At 41.3% G+C, this 25,855-nt stretch overlaps 1 protein-coding gene across 5 annotated transcripts; it reads left to right on the forward strand.

Annotated features, from left to right (window-relative positions):
* The first annotated feature begins 552 nt into the window (after positions 1 to 552).
* NXNL2 (nucleoredoxin like 2) lies at positions 553 to 24,051 on the forward strand. Of its 5 annotated transcripts, XR_005704434.2 has the most exons (5): positions 553 to 911; positions 6,487 to 6,742; positions 12,775 to 12,836; positions 13,365 to 13,423; positions 15,275 to 15,707. XR_005704434.2 is itself a non-coding variant. In XM_040090441.2 (2 exons), the coding sequence occupies exons 1-2, from the start codon at positions 610 to 612 to the stop codon at positions 6,653 to 6,655; spliced, it is 471 nt and encodes a 156-aa protein (XP_039946375.1). In that variant the 5' UTR covers positions 553 to 609; the 3' UTR covers positions 6,656 to 7,044. The 5 variants fall into 5 exon arrangements, 1 of the variants encoding a protein (XP_039946375.1); XR_005704436.2 differs by lacking the exons at positions 13,365 to 13,423; positions 15,275 to 15,707 and adding an exon at positions 23,943 to 24,051; XR_005704435.2 differs by lacking the exon at positions 13,365 to 13,423.
* The last annotated feature ends 1,804 nt before the right edge of the window (positions 24,052 to 25,855 follow it).

Genomic DNA, 25,855 nt, shown 5'->3' on the forward strand with positions numbered 1-25,855 from the left:
GAGGTCAACGGCGAGCTGAAGGGGCCTGGCGCACGCGATTACTGTTTAAATTTATCCGAAGTTCGACGTCTTCACAAGCCTTGAGCCGTACTTACCGCTCCGAAAGCCGCCCTGGCGCTCAGAGGCGCAGGGGGAGGGGCCGCGCCTCCTCGGCGGCGCGGAGCGCTGGGGCGGAGCGCCGGCGGAGCGCCGGGCGGAGCGCTGGGCGGAGCGCCGGGCGGAGCGCTGGGCGGGCCCGGGCGGAGCGCTGGCGGAGCGCTGGGCGGGCCCGGGCGGATGCGCTGGGCGGAGCGCTGGGCGGGCCCGGGCGGAGCGCTGGGCGGAGCGCTGGGCGGGCCCGGGCGGAGCGCTGGGCGGAGCGCTGGGCGGAGCGCTGGGCGAGCGCTGGGCGGAGCGCCGGGCGGAGCGCTGGGCGGAGCGCCGGGCGGAGCGCTGGGCGGAGCGCCGGGCGGAGCGCTGGGCGGAGCGCTGGGCGGAGCGCCGGGCGGGCCCGGGCGGTGGCGGGCGCGATAAAGCGGCGGCGGCGGCGCCGGGGGAGGGGGGCGTGTCCCGGCGCGCGCTGGGGCTCGCCGCCGCCGCGGTGCCCGCTGCGGTTCCGGCCGTGCCAGCATGGTGGATGTGTTCAGCGGGCGGCTCCTGGTCAGCAAGGATGGCCGCAGCGTGGACCCCGAGGAGGCTCTGCAGAACAAGGTCGTGGGCTTGTACTTCTCCGCCGGCTGGTGCTCGCCGTGCCGCGACTTCACTCCCGTCCTCTGCAACTTCTACGTGGAGCTGCTGGAGGAGACCGAGCCCCCCGCGCCCTTCGAGGTCGTCTTCATCTCCTCCGACCACAGCGCAGAGGAGATGGTGGGCTACATGCGCGCCATGCACGGGGACTGGCTGGCTCTGCCCTTCCACGACCCCTACAAGCAGTGAGTATCGGCGACCGCCCCCGCCCGCAGCCCAGGGCGGTCTGGCCCCGCCGGGAGCCGGCGTCCCTGCCCCGAGGGCCGGGAGAGGGCGGGCGGGGGGGACGCCTGAACAGCCGTAACAGGGAAGTCCCTGATACAGAAGCTCCCCGGAACCTCCACCTCTGCCCCGTTAGCCCGCGCCTGCCTTTCCCGCTGCAGTCCCTGGGCCCAGGTTGCGGCGTCTCCCGGCCGTGCCCTCGCCCCAGCCGCGGCTGCCGCTGGCTGTCATACACCGAGACGGCTTGCTCGTTTGGTTTTAGCCCGTCCCATATGTAAAGAACGGGCTTTTGCGCACGTCGTTTGGAAACTAAAAGATCTTTGAACAGGAATTAGTAATGACCCCATGTGTCAGAGTGAGGTAAAAAGAAATGAGGGGCAAATGAGGATCAAGTGGTTGCTTTCCAGCACGCCAGTGTTTGTTACTAAGGTTGGTCTGTATTGCCTAGTTTAGTGCTCTGGGAAAAAGCCAAATGAAGAAGCACCAAAACTTATAACTGAACTACTTGGAGCAGAGCAAACTGAAGAATTTCAGGCAGATACAGTATAAGCTGGGGTTTAGCACCTGGTAATTGGGCTGTAACATTTCTGTGCTGTTCAGTTTCCAAAGCGGCATGCCAGTAGGCAGCTTGCTCATGAAAACAGCAAAAATAAGGACATGACTGTGTGTAAGTAACAGGGTGAAGGATGATACCGTGAAGTGTTTTGATGACCTCAGTCAAGGGTGGAGACTGATTTGGATGCATTCAGAAATCTGATTTAGCTCCTATAAGTATAGACTGGGATTACAGGACCACAAGCAAGATGTTCAGGGTTACTTAACTGCCTGTAACTGGAGACTTGAAATACAGATAAAGGGATTCTTGTCCCCCAATCTATAAATGAGTAGATTGTAGAAATGTTTTTCTAGGGGGTATCAAAGCCAGGAAGGTAATACGACTTTTAAATGTAGATTGGGTAATAAAACTTTGAGCCAAATTAATACTTCTAATAAAGAACTCTTTTCTAGTGCTTCTAGTAACTTCTGACTTTCCTTTTAATTCTAACTCGATCCCAGTGTGCTACCTGGTGTGTAGCACCCCAGCTACTCAACAGGGAGCATGTTTGCTAATCTTGGTGGGGGTTTTTTTCAGTGCAGTATGACAAACTCAAGAGCAAGTGACTTGAAGCCATAAACAGTTTCATCCTTTCTTGGCTCATTCCTGGATGCCAACTGCCAGTTGATGTTAGGCCTTTTAAATGACAGTTCCCACTGGCTTAAACAGTGTTTTCCGTAGTTCTCTACAACCTTTCCAGGCAGTAATTGTTTTTTGATATCTTCTAATCATAATAGAATGCAGGCAGATTTCCTGTTGGAAATGTAGCATTTGAAGTCCCTGCACCCGGAAAGCTGTTCAGCATGGCTCATGGGAATGCGCTTACATCTTAATGCTCTGTGGATTAGAGGTCTATTTCTGCTCTTGCTTGAGTCATGCAGAGTGGAGGCAAAGAGATCGTTTAATTGGCTTTTCTGTGGCATCTTGTAATGTCCTTCACAGTTCTGTAGAGAAGCATGGCTTGTCCTGCCAGATGACTGAAATCACTTACTGAAGAACAAAGTGCAGACGGATATGAACAAGCAATGTTTTTGAAGTTGTGTTTCTTGCATGTAACAATAAAGGACTGTGTGGAGCTGTTCAAGGTGCTTAGGTTGGATTAACTGGTAGTTTGGTGTCAGGGGTACTGGTGAATCATTGTAGACTTACCACAGGTGTGTGTATTCACTAAACCTAACTATAATTCTGGCTAGTTACTAGTTCTAATTAAGAATATAGTTTTAAAAACTAGATAAGATAGTAATAGTATTATTAATATTTTTAAATTATTAATATTTTTAAAGGTTCTATTGCAATTAATTGAGTTGGTTATTGTTTTTTTGACTGCGTAAAGAAGCCATTTAGTATCTTCAGTGAGGTTAAAATATCCTAGCTGTTCGCTTCAGTGGTTAAGATACATTATTGCATCATACACTGATGTCTCTTCTAGACACAACAGAGCCAATTTTCAGTATGCCATCTGAAATACTTTTCAAGAACAGAAGCATGGAATTTCTTGGTGATGAATTTTGCCTTAAGAAATAGCCAGCATTCTTACTTGTAGTGTGTGAACCTTAACATTGCAGCATCAAGCCTACCTTCAGAGAAGGGAAATACTGAATTCAAACTATGATCTACAGACTCTTCCATGCTGTCAGTCCTGACTATTTCCCAGAGGTGGGACTGCACCTTTATTACTTCATGTGGCTGTGGCATGACTAATAGGAAAAATTGCTCCTGATGCTTTTACTGTATGCAGATTCATGTAAATTTTTTTGTTGCCTGAGGCACGGGATTTTGAGTCTTGAAGTGGGATATGAAGACAATTTGGTAGAAAGTGAGCACTCGGAAGAGAAAGAGGGTAGTAGAGGGGAAAAGAAAGTGTAGGACAGAGCATGTCAATAACAAATGATGTTAAATAGGACTGATGTTTTGATAATGGTACACAAAGACATACTGCTGTGTTTGTACTGAAACCTGTGGTGAAAGGCATCAGTTTTTGTCAGGGTGCCTGGCATGGACAGTGGTTCTTGCAGGCTTCCAGCTGGGCAAGTATTTACTGAGTTACCTGTACAGCTCAGTAAAAATTAGAATCAGAGAATGACCATAAAAGGAAAATAAAAAAAGTTATGTGTATGTTTTATATTAGGAAGCGTTACGTTATGAGGGTGGATTGGCACCTGCAGAAATACTGGGGAGGATGAGGTGTTAAAAACCAAAATTGTTCTGAGAAGTTAAGAGCAATTGCTTAGTTCTTAGACTTTTTAGACCGCTATTGCAAAATCTCAGCAGTCACTGTAAAATTGAATCCCAAGCATATGATGTGCATGCTTATGACTAAGATTTAACAATGCAGAAATTTCACAGCTAAAAGAAAATCCAGCTGTGTATTACAGGGCATACTGCTACAAGTATGAAGCAGCTACAAGTTGAACAAGTTGCCCATCACTTTCATGTGACAGCACTTCCAAGTGAAAGCTGTTACAGTTCAAGTGTTGTCAGACATCAGATTACACATCTATATAAAATTTACCATTTGTGTTCCGAAGATTATATTGTATCTGCTCTGTGTTGTCTACATCTCAGGAACCCTCTTGCATATAGATCTTAAACCCTTACATAAACATACTCACTTGTGTTGTGACTCAGCCTGGGCAGGCAGTCAGGCCCCAGACAGCTCCTGGGTCACTCCCTGTCTCCGTGGGATGGGGGAGAGAATGTGAAGGGTGAAAGTGAGAACACAGGCAAAGCAAGATAATGAATTAATTCACTACTTCCCATTCACTGACAGATGTTTAACCGTTTCCAGCACAGGGAGGCCTCATCCTGTAATGATTGCATGGGAAGCTAGATCTCCTGGCTCTGAATGTTGGTGCCTTCCCCCTTCTTTCTTCAGCTTTTGCAGCTGATCATAGTTGTTACATGGGTATGGAACATCCTTTGGTCATTTGAGATCAGCTGTCCCAGCTGTGCCTCCTCACAGGTTCTTGTAGGTTCATGCCTACTCACTGCCATGGTAGCACGAGAAACAGAAAAGGCCCTGGTGCTGTGCAAGCACTGCTCAGCAATAGCTAAAACACTGGTGTGTTATCAGTGCTGTTTTGGTACACATCATGCAAGTTGCTATGAAGAAAATTAGCTCCCAGCCAATGTCAGTATTATCTAGAAATACAAAATCTCTGCTCTCAGAAACTTTCATCCAGCCTTCTCAATAAGAATCAAAAGATCTAACAATGACTATGATTTCTAGTTTCCTTCAGTCTTTGTGTCATGGGTTTTTATTTCTATTTATGGTTTAATGATACCATGAGTTGCCATTAGAGTTAGTCATGGCATGTATGTGGTTTGTGCAAGTGAGTCATGAGATTTTAGGTCCCTGTCAGAGAGAATAAGTTTTAAGAAGTCATTTTTGTAAGCACATGTCCCTATGTACACAATGAATAAGCATTGACTGCACACGTCTTTCTGAGCCTTCTTTAGGTCCACTTGTCTTGCAAATGGGTAAGATTTTACTTACAAATGTAAGGAAAATCTGTGCATGCTTCAGTCTGGTTTGATGTAAGCAACCTTCCACCCTAAGGCTATCTGAACAAGATGCCATGCTGGGCTGGGTATATGCATTCCCTTAGGAAAGTGAAGTGTCAGTCTCCTTGTGCTCTGATTGCTACACTTGTGTTTATCATCCGCTGAACCAGTAAAAAGCTTTTTCCACCCAGCTTGTTTTGTCATTCAGGTGGTATGGGGTGATGGTTTTACATGGCTTCTATGCACACTTACTTTGGAATGTGGTTTTTTCACAATTTAGCGGATTTCTGAAAGTCTGTGGGGATTGTTGGTTGATTGTATGTCAGTTTGCTGAGAAAGCAAACTTGGTCCATGCCTGTTATTGCTGCTTCCATAGGATTTCCTGCATTATTGCTCTGCCAACGTAACTTCAGAGCAGTGTCCTTCACCTGTTGATTTTTCTTCTCTTAAGAAAAAATACAGAAGAGAATGCACAATTCAGGAATGCCTTACCTGGATCAGTATTTCACTTAAGTCTTATTTTTCAGTACTTTTTTTTTTCCTCCCAGGAAGTCATTGAGAATGCCTATATATTAGTGTCAAGTATTTTTTAACAATGTCTGCAATATTTTTCTATTCAAATTTCTTAGGCATTAACCTCATACAGCAAATGTTCTTGCTGGTGGTGATGAGGCTCAGATCACATATTTCCACTTAGTAGTCTAAGTATGTTTTGAGAGAGGTGTTGTTAGTATTTTGGAATTTGGCTATTCTGTTATTGCTTGTTTTCTGTCTGTCCTCTGGTTCTTCTAGAGGAGGAGTTGAATTTTTTTTCTTTGGCAACACAAATGGGTGGTTCTTATTCCAAATATTTTGATTGCTCACTTTTCTGTATTTAGAAGGTTTGTTTCACTGAGGGAGTTTAAGGAATTTCTTCCATTTCTTCCATTTACATAAAAAGGTTATGATCATGCTTTAATGGTGACTGCAGGAAGTAGCACTATGGGACACTTGAGTGTATTTGTAGGGAGATTAATATCAAATGCTAATCTAAGTGAGGTCCTTCTCCTCTCCTGTAAAAAGGGCCCAGAATGACATCTGGTTTGGGCTAGTAAAATCAGGGTGGTACAGTGTCTGTCAAACTTTGCTTCTATGGACATCTTTTACATCTCCAAGAGCCTCTGCCCCTGTGGAAACTGCAAGCAGCAGTGATGGGCATTTACAGGAAGGATGCTGCAGCTCTCTGAACTCTGAGCTACATTTCACTGTAGGCTTCCAACTGCAGCCTTGTTCACCTCCTTGCGCTACCCAGTGCTCTGCCTCAAACTCTGAGGGGGCCCAGGCACCCGTCACTTCTGCTCTCCCCTGTGTCCTGGCCAGAGTAGCCTTCATAAGAGACTATGCATTTTCTTAAAATGCTCCTAATGGTGTGTTTTATTTTTAATTTTTTTTCCCCTCAGTGATCTGAAGAAGAAGTACAACATAACAGCAATTCCTAAACTGGTGATTGTGAAACAATCTGGAGAAGTCATTACTGACAAGGGAAGAAAACAGATCAGAGACAAAGGGGTATCCTGTTTCCGGAACTGGCTTGAGGGTGCAGATATCTTTCAGAATTTTTCTAGCTAAAATGCTGACAAATAAAAGCAAGAAAAGGCATTGTGGAAAACTCAGTAGAGCTCTGAAAAGACTTTTGCTTTGTTAAGAATGAGAAGGGTAAGTCTTATTTTTTATCTTTGCATGTAAACAAATTTTGGATTTGACTTGAAGACCAGTGTCATAAAATGCAACTATCATTATATTTGTATTGTTCTATCTATGGTACTTAGTATGAACCAGACATTCCAAATAATAATGAAGAGCTTCAAAAGAATAGGTTGTTTAGACAGTAATAATATAAACCTGTGAAATCTATGCAAACGCTTACTTTGCAAAGTCAGCACAGTAAAAATAAATGCTGAATCCCTATTTATTGATGACTTCTTTTTTTTCAGGTGATTAGCACATTTTATTTAGAAAATGAGACTGTTTGCTTTAATAAATTACTGTTTATGAAGTGTGTCTCGTGTATTTCCTTACCTACCTTAACAAGAATAATCAGAAAACATAATGACTTTAAAACAGAACACATTTGCTTGTTAGTACTGAAGAAATATTCTTCTACTTTATTTTATGGGATTTATTTACAGTTCTGCTCAATTTTCCTTACCCCTGGATTTTAAAACTTGGCCGTATAAACTAAGTGTAGGATTGGGACCAGATGATCTTCAAGGTTCTTTCTAACACAAGCCATTCTATGGGTCTATGATGTTAGCCCTCAAGTTAACATCAGATCAGGATAAGAAACTGTTTTCCATCTTTTCTTTTCGCCAAAATATATAGAAGCAAACATGAAAAATTATACCCGGTCTCTGATGAATGCTTATGTTGTATCTAAAGCACAGCTTCATTTGCCATCTCTTCGTGGTTGGGTTTCTAGCCTAGACATCCATGCAATTCATGAGCCACAAAAACTCACTTCCCATGCAAGCCAAGTGCTTGTTGATTTGAATTTAAAGACTTTAACAGAGTTGTTATTATTTCAATTACATTACTAACACCTGAAGTCTGGTTGACTCAGTTTGGAGCAAGAGAGCCTGTAGCACTCACTACATGCATAGTTGCGTGTAGTGTCCCAGCAAATCTTTCTGACCCCAAGGGGGTCACAGTCCTCTAACTGCACCCAGAATTCTGACTTCCTGTCTGTCCCCTGGGCTATATGCATTGGTGTAGAGGCAATTCAGTGCTGATTCCATGGAATGTGGTGGTTCCACAGACAATTCTTTGCAAGCCTGTGCTTGAAGGATTACCATTTCAGGCTTTTTTTGTTGGTTGCTATGTCCCATCTGCTGTCATTGGCTTACTGACCCTGTACACAACTGTCTCCCTTGTTTCTTGATGTCCATTTGCCTTACCATGAGGAAACAAAGAGGGTCTGAAATTTAATATGTGTGAATAATTGTATAATTTAATAACAAATCTGTATCATTTTCTTGTAACAGAGGGGGGAAAAATTCCCTGAAGAGTGGGAATGTAAAAAGTCGAATGTATTTCACAGTAGGTAAGAAGCGAGTACTCTCAAGAAACTGATTTTGAAATGAAAAATTACTCTAGAAAGTGTTCAGCAAAGTTGTGTGTTCTGAGCATCTTTTAGCTGATTTTAAAATGACATCTGGGTATACCACAGACAATTTCTAATTTTTGCCATCTCACCGTATAAATAATATTCACGTTCTTTCCTAATGAATGCTAACCTCCTTATTGAATTTTTTGGGCAAGTGAGATGTAAGCACTGTCTGCTGTTCTGAGACCTCCCAATGGCAGATATATTTCAAATATAAGATGAGAAAAAACATAATAGAAGTTTTACCAAAAGTTTTAAGATAGGTCACCTGAGTATGGAGTAATTTATTTATCAATAAGTAATTATTTATTATGGAGTAATTATTTATCAAAAGTATCCACTGCACCCTATTATGAGGTATTAAGCATTACTTCAGTCAAGATATCTTGGTCCATTGTTTGTCTATATACACGTATATGAAAGAACTCAGTATTTTATAACAGAGATGGACTTAGGCCTTTGGATAATTGACCCCAATTGAGTAATACAGGTTCCAAATGAAATTCAGCTAGGAATTCATAATGATGAAACAAAGATAAACAGTGTACAAAAAGCTTGGTGTGACTTCAGTCAAAGAGTGTTGGTTTTGCACATCAGTGTTTGGATTATCAGAAAATTGTTTTCCTTGTCAGTGCTAAAACAATCCATGTTTGACCTAGGTGAAGTACAGAGTAGTGGAAAATATTTTCTTATTAGCAATACTCTGTGAAATTAGGGAAGCAAATCTTAGTGGGTCAGCTGTAAGGCTTATTATTACTTGGAATGTGTGTCCTTTAGAAATGGAACTTTACAGTGTACTTATTTTAGAATGTACAGAATTGTCCTTTTAGCTTTCTTAAGTTATTTTTCAGTTCACTGATGACTTTCTACCCACTATCTTTAGTCACAGTTACCTTGAATATTAGTGATTCCTAGTGAGAAAGAGTGGGAAAGAAAACCTCATTTTTTAAATACAGCAATAGACAGTAGCACAGTGATACTGGTTGAGGAGGAGTAAACTAAAAAACAAGAGGTGGAGCATTCCTCCTAATTCCACTGGATAAGATTTTGTCCATTATTAGTAAATTATTTATGGGTCAATATACGCTAAGATTGCATAAGAACCAAGGGTGTTGAATTTGTTACAGACTTTATGGGAATTACTTCACCATGAAAAATGGCAAGGATTGTAAGTTGATACTTTGTGAATTGATAAATAGACTGAATCTTGTAGATACTTGCTGAAGGTGAGTGCTGCAGGCTCTCCTGTTACTCTTTTATTTTAAGAAGAGGCAAAGCAGACTGGTCAGATTCAGACATGAAATAAACATCAAAAAAGGCAATGAACATCTCTCTTTGTTAATAATTTATTCCTTCCCCCTGCTACCCCAAAAATATTCCTTCTTCCTCCTCCAGAGCTGCTGTTGTCAAACTTTAATAGTATTATGATGTATTTAAATATATGTGTGTAAAAATTGTTGGGGGGAGTCAGGTCTTTAGTGTCTGTTTATTCACCTAAACTCTTCAATTATGAGATTTTGGACTGAAGAAAAAAACCTAAAGTAGGTGCTTGGAAAGTTCTTGATATGCTGTTATGATATCCTGATACGCATTTTTCATACTAACTTAATCTTTCACTTTTCTTCTCAGCTGAGATTACGTACAAAATACCAATAGGTCTTCCTGAGAATAAGTTAAATCTAGACTACAAGAAGGTGTTCTGCAGAACACAAGTAGTACTTGGTACATACATGACAGGGTGGTTATTTTTGCTTTTCATTTAATTTCCGCAGCCCAGTTTTGCCTTTTGTACAACTGAGTTTTTTGTTGAGACTAAACAATGATAGGAGTTTAACAGTTACATCTTCTCTCTGCAAGCAATATTCATAAAAGGGCAACCCTAATTTTTTTTTTTCTGTCAGTTTCTGTGAAGATGGACATATAAATGACCAAAACCAAACAGCAACACTCTTAAGCCTTCTACCTCCTCAATGTAATTTAAATTTCTCTAGTGCATGAAGTTCAATGATCAATCTCATGACTCTCCTAAATTAATGAATGCTGTCAGTGTCAGGTGAAGTAGTTGCTATGGATGATGTCATTTCTATCCAAGAAAAAAACTGTATTTAACCATTGTGGTACAGTCCCAAAGAAATACTTCAAAGAGAAGTTGAAGTAACTTGGCACAGGGGTGTTCTTATGTAGACTCCTCTCTGGGCAGGAACTGAGATGGTAGCCCTAACAATTCAAACAGATAAACAAAACATGTAGGCAGGTTGTGAACAGATACAAGCACTGTCCTGGAAATGTTTGTACTAGCTGTTCCAGTAACTCTGCCTACTTGGATTTGTAGGACATTGACAAATCAATAGATTCTTAGAATAATCAACAACCATTTTTCATAGGCGGTAGCCAAATCTCCCCAGCCCTTCTTGTGCAAATAACCTTAAGTGTATGCACAGGGCAGCAAAGGACATATTTTTCAGACATTACTGGTTTTCCCAAGCATAACACTCATGAGCACATTGAATGGGGCGCATTTCCCATGCAAAAAATATAATTTACCAGTATTGTTATGCTTGGATGAAAATTATTTTCAAAGGAAGTTATTTTACTCAAATAAGTGGGGCTTTGTCCCAGAACAAGGCCATTTACTGAGATTCTCTTCTTTGTTCTGTAGTAGCTTCAGCTTGGTTTTGAAAGGCACTCAGGTTTCTAGCAAGTCCTAAGTCCTCTTCAAAAGATAGCACACCTGCTTAAGCATAGAAGAGGATGGGTTTAGTAATTTTTCATTAGTGCAGCCATATACTAGTTGTGCTTATTTCTTACTTGTAGGGCATTAATTGGGTTTGTATTGTGTTCCATTTTTATATTGGGGTTTGTAGTGTTTTCCTCTATATCCCCGGTTCCCCTTGGAAACTGTATCACGTGGTTTGTCCCTGCTCAGCCGCACCCAGCCCCCACACTGGAATGTAACCCAACTCTGTTCCACTCCCACCTTATCCCTGATTGGGCAGTGGCTTGTCCCTGCCTCTGGGCCTGTCCCCCCTGGGAAAAAGCCCTGGGACCACAGAGGGCCCGGTCTCCCTGGCGCCAGTGGGGACGGGAAAGGAGCTAAGTAAGAGCTCTGGCCGGCGGGGGCCCGACCCCAGAATAAAGCCGTGATATCCCCCCTGCGAGAGAGCAGGCTCTGTGCCTTTTGCCATCGACGGTCATCTGGGTCTCTCAAAGAACCACCACAGAAATCAACAGCAATATTGCCAGCCTCAAATAGTGCATTGGGTCTTACAATCTATTTCACTGTGCAAGTGACTGTCTCTCTGCCCCTGGTTTCTCCCAGTATAATATGTAATACCCCACTGAATGCCATCTCTGAAGACTGAAGTGTTTGAAGGGTGCTTTGAAGCTCCAGGTATGCTGATGAAATGCCAATGGGTCACATATTTTGTGAGCAGTGCAGTCTGCATATATTGGAATGCAGCTGTATCTTGTTGGCAATATCAAAATTCCATGATCTACATCTAGATACCTCCTCTCTACAGTTTCATAAAGCTGCTATCACATATAGTCCTATCTGGTGAAGAAAGCAGAGAATGAAGGGCAGGCAAGGGGAATGAGTTGAGATCTTGATTGGATCCTGGTGTCCCTGTCCTGGCTTTGCTTATCAACACTGAAAAGCACATACTCTGTTCCCTGGGTCCAAATTAAGTGCTGCAGCTGGTTGTGCTTATGAAAAGTGCTGCTTTTACTGCTACCTTAATTAACACCTATCACTAGAAGGGTATTCACATTAACAGTATCTTCATGTATATTTGAAGCTGACACATTATCATGTCCTCCAAGAGAAATTCAAGCAATTTCACATTTAAGGCCACACAAAAATTTGAGTATATGGAGGATTTTACTGTGAATGATGCAGAGGGAGACATCAGCTGTAGAGACCAAGGCAGAATTGTCCCACATGTGAAAAGAAGCAAGAACAAACTGCTTGAGGCTGAATTAGTTCTAACACCATGAAAGAAGTTTGAAGTCGGTGGGACTTGGCTGGAAGAAGTGTGGGGTTGTGACAGTAAAATTCTACTGTATCTGTTTCAGACATCCTGTATTCAAGACAGCATGACTTTTCTTTAAAAATGAACAAGACTGACCAAAACAAGCCCCCCTCCAAACCCTTCAGTTAGATGGTTATAAATTACAAAACTTCAAACCTTTGACTTTCGCTCAAGTTAAGAAAGTAAGTGCCAACCTTGTCTGAATCTTCTAGCAATGTCCAAAACTAAACTACTTTCTGGCTGGTATGTGGAACCAGGCCTTGGTGTGGTCAAAATTGGGTCAAGGACACAGCAGCATCACAAGTGAGAGACAGAGAAGCTGGGCAGAGGTCTGTGAGTTCACATGGATGCCATTTGTGGGTTACCAGGAAAAGATGGGTACATCTGCTGAAACACCGTTCCCTTCTATACAGATGGTGCTGCCCTGATGTATCGCTCCCCTTCACAGAGCAATTTGTATCTGCTATAAATGTATGTAAGTCCTAGGAGTGTTGTGTTATGTCATGGTTTGTAATGATAGAGGACTGAACCTCTTTCTCCTTTCTGTCCTACAGCTGTTGAAAAACCTCCTGCCTGACCAGAATCTGTGAAGTAGGCTGTGTTTGCAGTATGACAGGTACTTTGTGTAAGAATGCACACAAGTGCAATAGCCTACCCCACCTCTTAGTGATTTATTTTCTGTTGTACTTTAAGCTTGGAAATTTCTGACCACACAAACTCAACTCTGTGAGCCCATGCAGAATGTTTCCTGCTCCCAAATTGAGCTGTGGTTCATAATCTACTTACCAGATGTGTTTTAAAAAGTCGTGCACTTGACCTTTGAAGGAAGACATTAGTTTGAGGTATTTATTTTCAATCTCAACCTAGAATATTCTTGTCTAGTGGTCAGATACCAAAACACAATATGCAGTTCAAAATGGAGGGCTCTAGAAGTTATGTTAGAAAGCATTTGTTTCATCTGTGAGGGCTTAAAGAAGAACTTAATGGGACCATCAAGTGCAGTCTGGTTATGCCAGTTTATTTTCAACTGTACTTGTTGACGAACAGTATTTAGTGACAAAAAATTTGTTGCTGCAGTCCAGCTGCACTTCATGAAGGTAATCCAAAATTGCTTGGCTTCCAGAAGCATTTTTCTGTCTTTCAGAAGTGTGGTGTAATTATCATGCTGGATGGAGCTCAGGTGATTACTGAAGTGGAACATAGGTAGGTCTCTTCTGCTTAAAATAGTAAGGGAGTGGGTGTTTGAGAGTTATGCAAGCTAGCAAGAGGCACAGCCATCTGCAGCTGCTCCTGACTAGGAGGGAGAGAGGAAAGGGGGAACATATATTGACCTGGAGTTGCTATTAACCTGGCCTTCAGGCTGGTTGCTGCTGCTGTAGACCAAAGGCCAAGAGTAGCTCAAACTACAAGCAGGGTGAAGAATGGAGGGACCAGACATACCCCTCTGTATTTGCTCTGTTTTCTGTATGGAACAGAAAAGCCAAGATCCAGCAACAGAGTCCAAACCTGAATCCTCATCAAATGGTAAAAAAGAGACAGGCTTAGTCCTTTGCTAGGGAAGGCAAGGAACAAAAACATTGTAGACTGTATTTGTCACATCCTCCCTCTCCTTACTCCATGCTAAGGCCATGTTAGGAAACCCTACCAGTTCAGCTGCTCTAAGATGCTCAGATTCCTCTCTGAACACTTAAATGTTTTATCTAGAGAAGAGATTGTCAGTTCCTGAGGATTCATGGAAAAGGCTATTTTAATCTCACCAGCTCACTAAACACAGGGTCAGTTAATGCAGGGGTTAGCCCTGGCCTAGTAGTCACCTGCCGGTTTTAAGCATAAACCCTTTATTTTTCCCCTTGTTTCTCCGGTTTTCATCATCCATATTTATCACTCTTCTACTTACCATTTTATACTGAAGTACACTATCTCCCAATATTTCATGCATTAGTAATATTTCATGCACTCACTGTGAGTTACAATGCATGTTAAAAGAAAAATGGATTCCCTTTCAAAAAATGAACGTATAAAGTTAGACCAGTGAATTACAATCTGGAAGTCAGGATGGAAAATTAAGTTAAACAATTCAAGATCTGTGCAAGTATCTGATTTAAATAGGCAGAACTGTGATTTATGTCACTTGATAGTAAGCAACGTCTTCAGGAGATCATCTTAAAGCAAACAAAAACTAAGTTATCCAACAGTATTCTACTTTTAGACTTAAATTACTCTTATAGGACCTTAAAAATAAATGTGAAACAATTGCTGAATGAGCATAAATTATTCAGAACTAAGAAAGTAAAGAGGCATGTTGATCAGACAGGTAAGCATTTCTAGTTCAAATCACTTACCCAGGATGGGACAGCAGCTAGCAAATACAAAACTCTAAAGGGAAAAAAAAAAAAAAAAAAAAAAAAAAGGTCATCTTTCTCCCATGCTGATTTCATGACTCATTCATAACTTTATCAGGTTGGGGTTTTTTTTGCAAACTTCTACCCTTACTGGTATTATTTCTGACACACACCACACTAAAAATCCCTCTGTCTTTGAGCTTGACTTGAAAAATTAAACTCTTACTTAATAATCTATTTTATTGAAAAGATAATATGGATTCACACAGCTTGTACCTTATTATGGCTTTCTGAAATTTGAAAAAGGCACAAAACCCAAATTGCTTGGTTTTCAACTGCCTTGAAACACCTTTTTTTCCCAGTGATTATCCAGGAAAAAATACCACTTCTTTAAAGAAATATTGTACTATATACTGAGGTTACATGGAGCTCCAAGTTTCTTTGCCTCACTTAAAACCAATAATAAACTCGAGAATTGTCAGTTTTTAATTTAAGTCTCTGGATGAAAACTATTTATGCAATATGCCACTGACCTGTTGCCCTACAAGGTAACTTTCTGATCCCAGCGTGAATACTTAAGGTTTCTTATCCTTCTAGTTTATCATAGCAGGAAATATGTTTCTCTGTGTAAAACCAATGGTAAAACAGTGCTTCTATTTAAAATGATTTTAACATTTAATATTTTTTATTCACTCCTCTCTTTTCCTTCTAGTCCACAGGGTGAGATAACACATTATTAGTAACAGGTACATCTGAAACTGCAGACACTCTTCCAGAAGATAGTTCATCATCACTGGCTCAGGCAGGTGATTGTATCCAGAGAAAAACGAAATCACATTCATACTATCCCTGCAATGCGCAAATGTCCAAATGGGACCAGACAGATTCTTGAAGAGAAATTCTCCCTTATGCTAAAACAAGCCCATTGACTGTAGCAGGATTTTTGGAGACAGACACAGAGAGGCCTGACAATGCTGGGAAAGTTCTGTTGTTTTAGCACTGTCAAGGACGATGAGCCTGAGAACCAGGACACTGAGCCTGAGAACCAGCTTTTTCCCTCAATAAAGTGTAAACAGGTAACTGCAAAGGAATGCTTATGCAGATAACACTAGCCAATAGCGAGTAGTAAAATGCCATGTGAACAGCTTATGCACAAGAATGATATATGTATAAAAGAACCCTGTGTACCCTCAATAAATGGAGCAATCACCACTACTTCTGTGAAGAAGGTGTTTGACTCTGGTTGTTCCCCATGGTTTTCAAAAATCACCTTTAATTGTCCATTTAAATTAAATTTAGTTCTAAAAATAGGATTTAAGAGAGATTTAAATAATTGAAGAAAGATTTTCAGCACAGCACTGAAATTTATATTTCTCCCTGGCACTGATCTCGCCACAATCATTACATTGATCTCCAGGGACACAGTTTTCTCAGCTTACGCCCTGTTTCTCTTTGAGAACATTTCTACAATTTACATAAACATTAACCAGAATTTTAGAAGAAAATGCATTTTAAAATGTGTCCTATAATGTAGCAAAGTAACTATTATTTCCCATGTAAAATGTACTGGTATCAGCATTTTTATCTGTATGCTCAGAAATCATGATTCTTTTAATTGAATATTGCAAGTGTGGAACAGCAATCTTCTTTCAATATTTTACACCAAGTGGAAATCTTGAGCTGTGTTGCTATAGACAAAAATAACAGCAAAGGCAAATTGATGGAAGTAGCAATGATAAGAAGCAGAATGTTTTTTCTCTTAGGACTCATAACTGCAAAAATAAATGGAAGGGAATTGTTTTTAGTATGAAACCAGCGAATAGATTCACAAATAGAAACTAGTAAGCACAAGAAGAATAGCAGACTTGAGGTCAGATTTTTAAGGTTCATTTCCCAATTAAACAATAGGATTTGCCCACTTGGAAAAATGATCTGTTATGTGAAACAATGAAGCAATCAATGTTTTAATTTAGTCTTTTAAAACAAATCTTTCCTTCCAAATATTGGAATCTGAAAAGCTGTAAACTAGTCAGGGAGATGCTTAAAATTTCACAATCAAAAATGGTTAAGGCATTTTGCTTTTGAAATATTTTAACAGATTATGTCATTACCCAGCTTCAGGGAAGGCAAGGCAGCAGCTAAAGTCAGAATTATTTTCTTCTACATAGCTGTTTGTTTCGACTTACTCATCTTGTAGCTGAATCTGCCTGTTTTTTGCAACTGTTAAGCCAGGTGTTTTTTTTTTTTTTTAACACCTGGTTTAATGAAAGATTATGAGCATTCTTTTTTCTTTGGCATTGGCTGTTTTTTAAATTTCCTAAACTCCTTTCCTTAAATTCTGGTAAAATCTTACTCTGGAAGGGTTTATTTGATGGCAAAATCTCATAATGGCACTCTGTGCCTCTCTGGCCACATCCACCCAGATTTCACCATTATCAAAACACCAGTCATCCTAACAGTCCTGGGAAGCAGCTGATATGATCTATATTAATTTTACTGAGAGAGAAAACAAGACATAATGAAAGTGTCTGGAAAAGTTTCCTGTGAATTTTGTAGCAATGCCAGGACCTGAACACAAATTGTGGTGTGATTTGATTCTTAAGCCAGTGGTTACCAAACTACAATTAGAGACTCGTTGCACAATTGTGGTAAAGAGTCTACAGATAATTCACAAAACCATACTGCCTTTACAGTGTTTTCAGTTAGAGAAGTTGATTGTAAGAGACTGTGAGAAGTTATGCTCTCTTGGTCTGAAATATTTGGAAAGAACCACATTTTCATGTGAGTATGAAAAAGATAATAGCCAAAAGACCTGTACCTTTAATTGCTAATAAGTTTGAGCTTTCATACTGTGTATGAAGTATTTTTGTCTTTAGAGAAGTATGAATGAAAAATGCCATCATATCAAGCTGTGTTACATGATAACATCAACAAATGCATGTATATCCTAAGAAAGAAAAAGGAGAGAAAATACTTACTCCAAGAAAACTTACCTAGTTGCAGTATAGGTAAAGAACATTTACTCCAAGAAATATGGTGAAGTTCCATAGCACACATGACACCAGACATAACGTAGGACTCAGGAAGGATGCATAGTCACTACAGGTATCTTCTAAGCCCGGGGAATACTGGCTGGTTGTCTTAAAGGCATACTTAAATCCTCTTGTACTGTAGCTACTGCATCCATTTTTCCAGGACATGTTCTCCTCTCCTGCTCCCAGTGTTTTGCCCAGGCAGATTTTTGGTAAAAGCAGTTCATGCCTGTGGTTTTTAACCCCTGTGAAAGAAAGAGTGATTGTGTGAGAGGGAGAGCAGCAGTACCTGTGTTAGCAGAGCAGGAGAAGCTGAGTGAGCAGCGACTGGCTTCTGGACAGAGACCTTAGGTTGGAGTGAGAAGACAAGGGAAGATGGCCAGCTTAGATGAAGAATTTAGGGAGACACGTGAAAGATGTGAGATCATCCAGAGTGTGAGAAATAGGTGTGGGTTTTTTTTTTTTTTTTTTTTTTTTTTTTTTTTTTTTTTCTTGCAGCCATATAATTCTGAGTTTGGTTACACTGAGAGTCTCAGGACAAGCCAGGACTGGAGCAGAAGGGCCTGGGGGCTGCATGTTACATGAGGGTCCAGGAGGGATGGGTTTACACTGGAACAGTTCCACTTTATTCACTCAGACAACTAGACATTCTAAGGCTTGTGGCCCAGAGACTTGACAAAACACCCATTAAAGCTGGGAGGCCAGGTACTACCTTACTTTCTTTTTTGATCCTGGAACCTTGTTCTGTCACCAGGAGACATATCAGAAGGAGCCATAAGGTGATTGCTGCACCAGGTAACACCCACTGAGTGCACAGGGTATTTTTCTGGCTGTTTGCCGTGTTGTGAATAGACCCTGAGGACTCAGAAGAGATGCTGAGGGCCACTAGGGAGCTTGCAGGGCAGCTCTGTTTTGGCTCTCTGATCTGCTCTGGACCTTGAGCACTGCTCTGATCACCACTCTGCGGTGTGAGTGGTGGCAGTGCGAGGGTGGGAGGGGGCCGGGGTGCTGCGCTGTGTGTTTGGGCTGGGGTCAGCACCACACCGCCCCACACCACACCACACCACACCACACCACACCACACCACACCACACCACACCACACCACACCACAGGAACTGCTTCACCCACTGCAGCATGATGTGTTTGCTATAGCTGAGCTCGGGAAATTGAGTAGAAGTGGACTTGAAACACTTCCTCTTGCTCATAACTTTAACCCAGCCGGTTTTATCTAGAGATACATTATTGCTACTGTTTTTCTCTCTTTAAACTTTATTGGTGAAATAGCCAACACGGTAAAGTTAGCTTAAAAAAAAAAAAAAAAAAAAAAAAAAAAAAAAAGAGTGCTCTCCTTCTTCTCTATTGTGTTATCCTGAAAGACGTCTGAATATTTTCTTTCTGTGTGCACTGGTCAGTTAGGAGTCCTCTTATCGCCCATCTCAGCTTTACAACAGCCAGTTGAATATTCAAAACACTATTTGGTGTATGAACAAGGTATAGTTTGTTCTCTCGTCATGTGTCCTCCATCCCAAATAACTTGAAATTGAGACAGCTTGAACAAAGACTTCAAGAGAGTAAGATTTTACTTAGTGTCTGCAGTTCCTACCTGCATCTATACATACATGCATACATATATATATGTATATATATGCATATATACACATGCACATATGTATATACACACACACATATATATGGAGAATAGAAGAAAAGCTATTCTAAAATCAGAACATATCTAGTTTAATTTATTCCTGTGTAGTTTTGCTGTGGTTCTTAACAGCTACTCCCCAAAATAGATGACAAGTGTTGGGAATATTTTTCTTGTGTTGAGAAGAGAATGTTTATTAATGGTTACTATTCTGGCAGCCATGCTTATTAAAACAATCCTCTATATACTGTTAACAGAGACCCATCTGTAGGCCTTTGTGTCTCCTTCATAAGGGTATCCTGAGACTATCTATCATGGGTTGGCACAATTTTGTTTTCTGGATATGGAGAAATGTAAAATGTTTTTCCCTGCCCTGACCGTAGAGTGGGTTGGGGGGGGGACGACAGGAACCTATCAAAAAGCTGGCTGAGATATTGGCAGCTAAGGTGACCAATGAGAAGTGTCAATGCGACTTTGGAAGGGACATTGGAAACTCACTTTGGAAATCAGCCATGAAGTAACATCGTGGGTGGCGGGCAGCCTCAGGTGGGGCTCTGCTGCCCTTTTGGGCGGCCGGGCCGGGCCTGTGGGTGTCTGAGGGCCGCTGCCCGCACAGAGAGAGCCGGGGCCGGCTGAGCCCCTTTCCCTTGCTTGTGGGCAGGGGAGAGGGGCAGCGGCAGCTCGGCAGTGCGGGGCCATGTGCTCAGGCCACGGCCCAAGGGGCCAAAACATGGCCCAGCTTAATCACCGCTGGCAGCGGAGAAAGAAAGCCTGCAGCTCCATAACAACTCTGAGCTGAGCCACCCTGGATGAGACCGAGGGGTGGAAAAAAGGACTTTTACCAGCTTCTTCCATCAGCACAACTTTGCATTTTCTTCAGCTCCTTCAGCCGTGGTTTTTGCAAGCCTGTTATAAACGGGTTCTATTCAAATGATCTATGTTTTCGTTACTTAATTGTTAAGCAATTCCATTAAGATTGTTAATGCTAGTTCTCTTTAAAGAATTTGCCTTATTCCTGTTTTAATATTCATTATTCATCTTATTTACTTGTTTGTTAATTAAGAATTCACCTTATTACTTGTATCTCTGCTCTCATTCGTCAGATAGTGTCTGAATATGCAAATAAAAAGAACACTGGAATTCTGGGAACTACTCAAGAACGAGAGACTCTTAAAAGCAGGGAACCAAAGTAGAATCCAGGACTGAAGTTGCACTTTAGACTAGTGCAAGGGGTACAGGGGTCCGCCAAAGCAGCTTTATTTAGTCACCGTGACCTGAGGAGGAGTCCCCCATCACTGGATGACCCCTGATCAGCGAAGCGAAATGGACTCCCTGGCAAAGGGAAAAAGCCCGCGAGGGGTATGGGAGTCCCAGATTCGCTGTGGAGCGAAGCTGTGTGTACCTCCTCCTCCGCGTTGCCAAGGGAGCAAGCAAGCTCCCCCAGGGCCAGGCTAGATAACAAAAACATAAAAAAGAGCAATTCTCTCTGGCTCTTTTTTTTCCATAACAAGCCCTAACAGATTTTACCCTTTTCTAGCAACATGGAACTTTTAAAGCACAATTCTTCCTTGAGAGAAAGAAGAAAGAAAACCAGAAAGTACATAGAAATAGACACTACATGAAGTCAGTTAGATTAGAAGTGAAAGAACTAATAATATTGGAATAGGATTGAAGAAGTGGACATTTTTAACTGGACTTTTCTAAGGTAAATTATGGAGAAATGAACTGCTCTTTGCAGCATCTTAGTATTGTTGGGTCTCGGTTTTTGTTCTGAGATTCAGGTGGTTTTAGAGTCTTTTTGCCTTCTGCAAAGCTCTGAGCCAGACATAAAAAAAGAGATGGAGTCTTCAGGTTCTGATTTTTCAAGGTTGTATGCTTTGTTTATTGTTTCTTATCTTACAATTTTCTCAGTGCCCAACAAAGGTCTGTGCAGCTGCTTGGGCATCTGGTGACTCCTTGACTTCTTCCGGACTGGGCTGTTGCTATCTTTTATACTAATTGCTACGTGTTCTTTTTTTATCATTATTTGCCAATACCTATCACTTATACTAAACAGGTCATCTCTACTTTGACCCATTCTCTTTAAACTACTTTGTGCCACCGTCACTGCAGAAAATGGAGTGAGGGAAGAAGAAAGAAGAAGCAGGAGACAACGCCCCAAATCCTCCATCTTGCCCCCATTCACTTCAATACTAAAAACCCAAATCTACTATTTTCTCACCCTGTGATAAGCTTAACTACTATCTTTCACATTCTTGTGGCTTGCAATCCTTCCCGCAGTGCAGGAAGCCTTTCCCACAGACTGAGATCAAAGCCAATGTCCCTCTGGGCTCTGGGCCAGGGTCCCAGACCCCCCTGTCTAGGTCTCTGACCCTCCAGGGCAGCCAGAGGAATGCCCTGGACTCCAACAGTTGGGTAGAATGCTATTCTAATCAAAATTAAGGACTGATGTAATTGAGATTTATTTGGGAACTTTGAAACCCCAGCTCCTGGGTTAAAGGAGGTCTCAGCCTTTGAGACAAAGATGATTTTAGACTAGAAGAAGTATTTGTAAATAATATCCCAGATACACTGAGGAGCTTTGCTGATAGAACATTACAGTCTGCAAAAACTCCGGGTGGCAGCAGATGTGTGACATTGAGAGCACTGGACTATTTTGTCTTGTGACATACGTCTTCACAGAAAGATCTTAGAAAGACTCTTCTCCTAAAGTAATGAGTGGTTATGTCTAAACAGTGAAACGGACTGAAAATCCTAAGTTGTGTCTTTCTATGTTGTTCAATAAGAAAGTTAATAGTTTGTAAGAGGAAAGAAGTGTATTTTAAGGTATCATTCTGTTTTAGTTTAAGTTTTTCTTTTTCTCAACTTTTTTTTTCCTCATTATTTTAATATAGGTTAATAAAACTATTTTTGTTCATTTTAAGCTTAAGCCTGCTTTGGTGGTGTTTTTTGGGTGTTGTTTTTTTTTTTTGTGTGTGTGTGTGTGTGTGTGTGTGTGTGTGTGTGTGTGTTGTGTGTTTGTTTGGGTTTTTGTTTTGTTTTGTTTTGTTTTGTTTTGTTTTGGTGGTGGGTTTTTTCCTCCTAATCTCTCCCTCCCACAAAAAGAAAATTAATACCAGAACCCCTACATTAATTGGTGTTTCTGCCCAGTTTTATTAAATCAAAACCATTACACTGTCCTGCATTTTCATCACTGCAACCATGTGGACTTCAGAAACATATCTGGGCACCAGTAATACCTTGCTTTCCTTAAGGCAAAACCAAGCTAGGTTGCTCTCAGTCTTCCTGTCCTCAGCCTGTCTTGCTTTTGCTTACTCTCTTTCACCTTGAGTTTGCTGGTTGAATAGTTCATCTTTTACAAAGTTTTCTGAAGAGATCTGGGTAAAAATCAAAATCAGCTTCCTTATAAAATGTAACTCCTCAGGACAGCCCATTTTTAGTGTCCTTAACTATCATGGCTGGACAGTAACCCGCTCTATAGCATGTTTTTCAATACAGTCCATAATAAGTCTGCTGAAATTAACCCTAAGTCACCTCTATCCCACCACTCTGTACAATGTGAATTATACTTTTAGGAGATATGAACTGAATTGCGTCGTGACAGAACAGAGGTGATATTTTTAAAGCAAAGCTGTCTTAGCAGGATTTGACTCTCAGTTGCACAGCTCTGTGTCATAGCTTTTAGGTTAAAACATTAAAAAGTGTGCTTCTCATTCTGTTCATTCAGTAAAGAGAATCCTGACTTCAAATATCTGGCTTTTAAAGGGATGCTTATGAGCCATAGCCCCACAGTTTTATCCCTAGCCAACACACTGAATTTTTTAGTAAAGATTTAATCATAGTCCTGTAGCACGCCACATATTCTCAACTCTGAATGACCCGAGCATACGGAACGAAGATATCAGGAGGTTTGAGTACGTGCTGTAATGAGACTCGCAGGATTAACAAAACTTGCCGCTATCAGCCTGCTGCCTCTTTGCCGCTTTCCACTTCAGCGGTTTCCCACGAGAGGGCGATGTCATCCCTATTTTCCAACTTTCAGTGGCAGACTGCTCCAGAGCATTTTCAGCCTGCACATTTCCTCCTCGGCTGACCGATCCACGCTCAGTTTGCTGCGTTGTTCCTATATAGCTGGCTCTATTCAACATTGTCATTATTAATCTTCAACAACTGCTCTACCATTTGCTGGCAAAGGAAATATTAATAACTGGGAGACTGTTCGCTGGCAAAGGCACTGTAAGCTCAAAAATTATCTGTCATTATGTGAGCCCTGAACTTGGTGTGTTCCTTTGAAATATTGTAATTTGCTTTCTGTATAGATTTATAAAAGGAAAGCAGCTTCAGACATTAGTCCTGCCTGGCTATCTGTAAACAATACAATTATCAAGCAGATAAACAGGACGTGTGTTTTCATATAGTTGTTACTGAAAGGGAGTTGTGGGGGAAAAAAAGTTGTGAGGAAGAAGATGGGAGTTACTGTTCAGTGATTTGAAAATCATCAGTGCCAAACTTGTCCTGTAAACCAACCTCATGTTTCAATAAAATCTACTATAAGAGCTCTTCATATATATCAGGAACAAGCTATGTGTTCGCTGTTTTGAACCCAAGGTGACTCAGTCATACCCTACCCCTTCCCCCTGTACCTGTCTGTTAAAAAGTGCAGGTTTTATAGCTGGTTTTTTGTTCTTTTTGCCTTTACAGGCAGGCAGGACAAACTAGCAATGCCGTCCATCCCAGTGATACCAGTTATTTTGCCATCTGGCCTGTCAGCAGTGCAAGCACAATATTGCAACATCCAACTCCTCCACATCATTCTCTCTTCACCACAGCAGCAGGAAAGATAAATGGCATTTCAGAAGAAACATCTCAGCAGAAATCCATGCCAGTGCTACATCTCTGTGTCTCACAGAAAGCCTTTAATATCTTTCTGGATTCAGCCTATGTGAATTACCCAAGTGAGTGTGTGTCATGTCCAGGGCTAGGTATTAGAGATTCCTGGCTCCAGACCTGCTTTGACACAGCTCTTTCAAAAGGTAACTGTAGACACTGGTAAGTTTTCAGAATTGCAACTAGTGAAGCTTACACAAATACTTTTCTTCACTCAAAGCATGCATGCTGCAAGTTTTAAATCCCTAATATGAAGGAGGAGGGAATCCGTTCCAGTTTGAGTTGCACTGTTCTCATTACTCTAATTGAGTTATACGCTATTTTAATAGCCAAAACTACCTGTCCAAAGCAGAGAAAATACTAAAATTGGACTAATTTATTTTTCTCTGAGACATGTCCAATTTGGTATTTCAGGGATCAGAAAATTCAAACCGTTGGTGTTTTGAAAATGTTCCCACAGACGCCTTTTCTGCATTCCTCCCACCTCTGTAGATCATGTTCATTCAGAGCATTTTTGGCTGGTGTGATTATTCATGTGCTGCAGTGGTGATGCTCTCTGGAACATTCAGTTGCTGCTGGAGATGTGTGATGGAAAAGGAATACTGCTGCCTGCTGTAAGCAATAAATACTCTGTGGACTCTTTAGGCAGCTTTGTGGTTTCCATTGTCTGAACATCCTTCTAGACTCCTACAGAGTCTCTTCTGCTACCTGAACGGTGTAAAACAATTAGAAGAGGTTCATAAACATCCACAGAGTTCATGTTACAATTGCCATTCATCTCCTATCTTGCTTTATCTATAGATTATTTCTTAGTTTAATTCTCCAATATGGTAATAGTGATTGAACACATTTACAGAGCCATTTTTTTCCTCCTTTTCCCTGCTTTGGTTTTTTTTTTGTTTGGTTTTGGTTTTGGTTTTTGGTGGCTTTTTTGTTGTTGTTTTGGGGTGGGGTTTTTTGAGTGTTACACGTATTAAAAAAATGCAAAGATTATTTTTTGCCACTGAAGTGCAGCTCCTGAGTTGCTTATTAGTTTCATGTTTTGTCTAGGTACAGCCTTAAAGATGTAGCAATTAAATGCAATTCTAACCGAACAAGCTAAACAGTCTCTCAGCAGTTACACCTATGGAATACAGCCAAATTAAGGCAGGCAGAGGCCTGGCGACTGAGCTGAGCTTAACTAGTGCATGCCAAACAGCTGTGCAGCAGCAGGGCACCTTTGGCACAAATGCCATCTTGTGTTCACCGACCCTCACATCCTGCATTTGGAATAAGTTTGATGGGAAGGAATAAGAAGTGCATTTCAAAGCTTTCTTTGTCTACATGAAACAAACCATGTCTCTAACATAACTTAACTAACTGTTAAGTTAACTGTTAACTGTCCCTTGCAGTCTTGAAACTTGTGCTGTAACTTTAAACTTGGAACTTTAACTGTAAAAAAACCCTGCGTGTTTGTGGATTAAAGCATACTGTTTTCACAGAGCATGTACTCTAGTTTTTGGGGCCCTGGTTCACAGATTTTTTATGTGTGATATATTTGGAATAGATTTTGTTTTGCACATGGAGGATTCTGTTTTAATAAATCTAGATTTCATTGCCTGTGCCATAAAAATATGGACCATGACATGCATGATTATGAGAGCCTCTCAGCTAGATTTGGCAAGTCATACTACTGTAAAGATATTTAAACATGCCAATGAACTGTCCAAATAGTGACACTGTGGTTT

The sequence above is a fragment of the Hirundo rustica genome, chromosome Z (genome assembly GCF_015227805.2).
Source record: "Hirundo rustica isolate bHirRus1 chromosome Z, bHirRus1.pri.v3, whole genome shotgun sequence".
Lineage (NCBI taxonomy): Eukaryota > Metazoa > Chordata > Aves > Passeriformes > Hirundinidae > Hirundo > Hirundo rustica.

Excerpts from the sequence above, each read along its gene's own strand:
- NXNL2 (XM_040090441.2), top strand. The coding sequence starts at position 610 with ATGGTGGATGTGTTCAGCGGGCGGCTCCTGGTCAGCAAGGATGGCCGC. Across the intron at positions 912-6,486 it reads TTCCACGACCCCTACAAGCA|TGATCTGAAGAAGAAGTACA; the intron begins GTGAGTATCGGC and ends TTTTCCCCTCAG.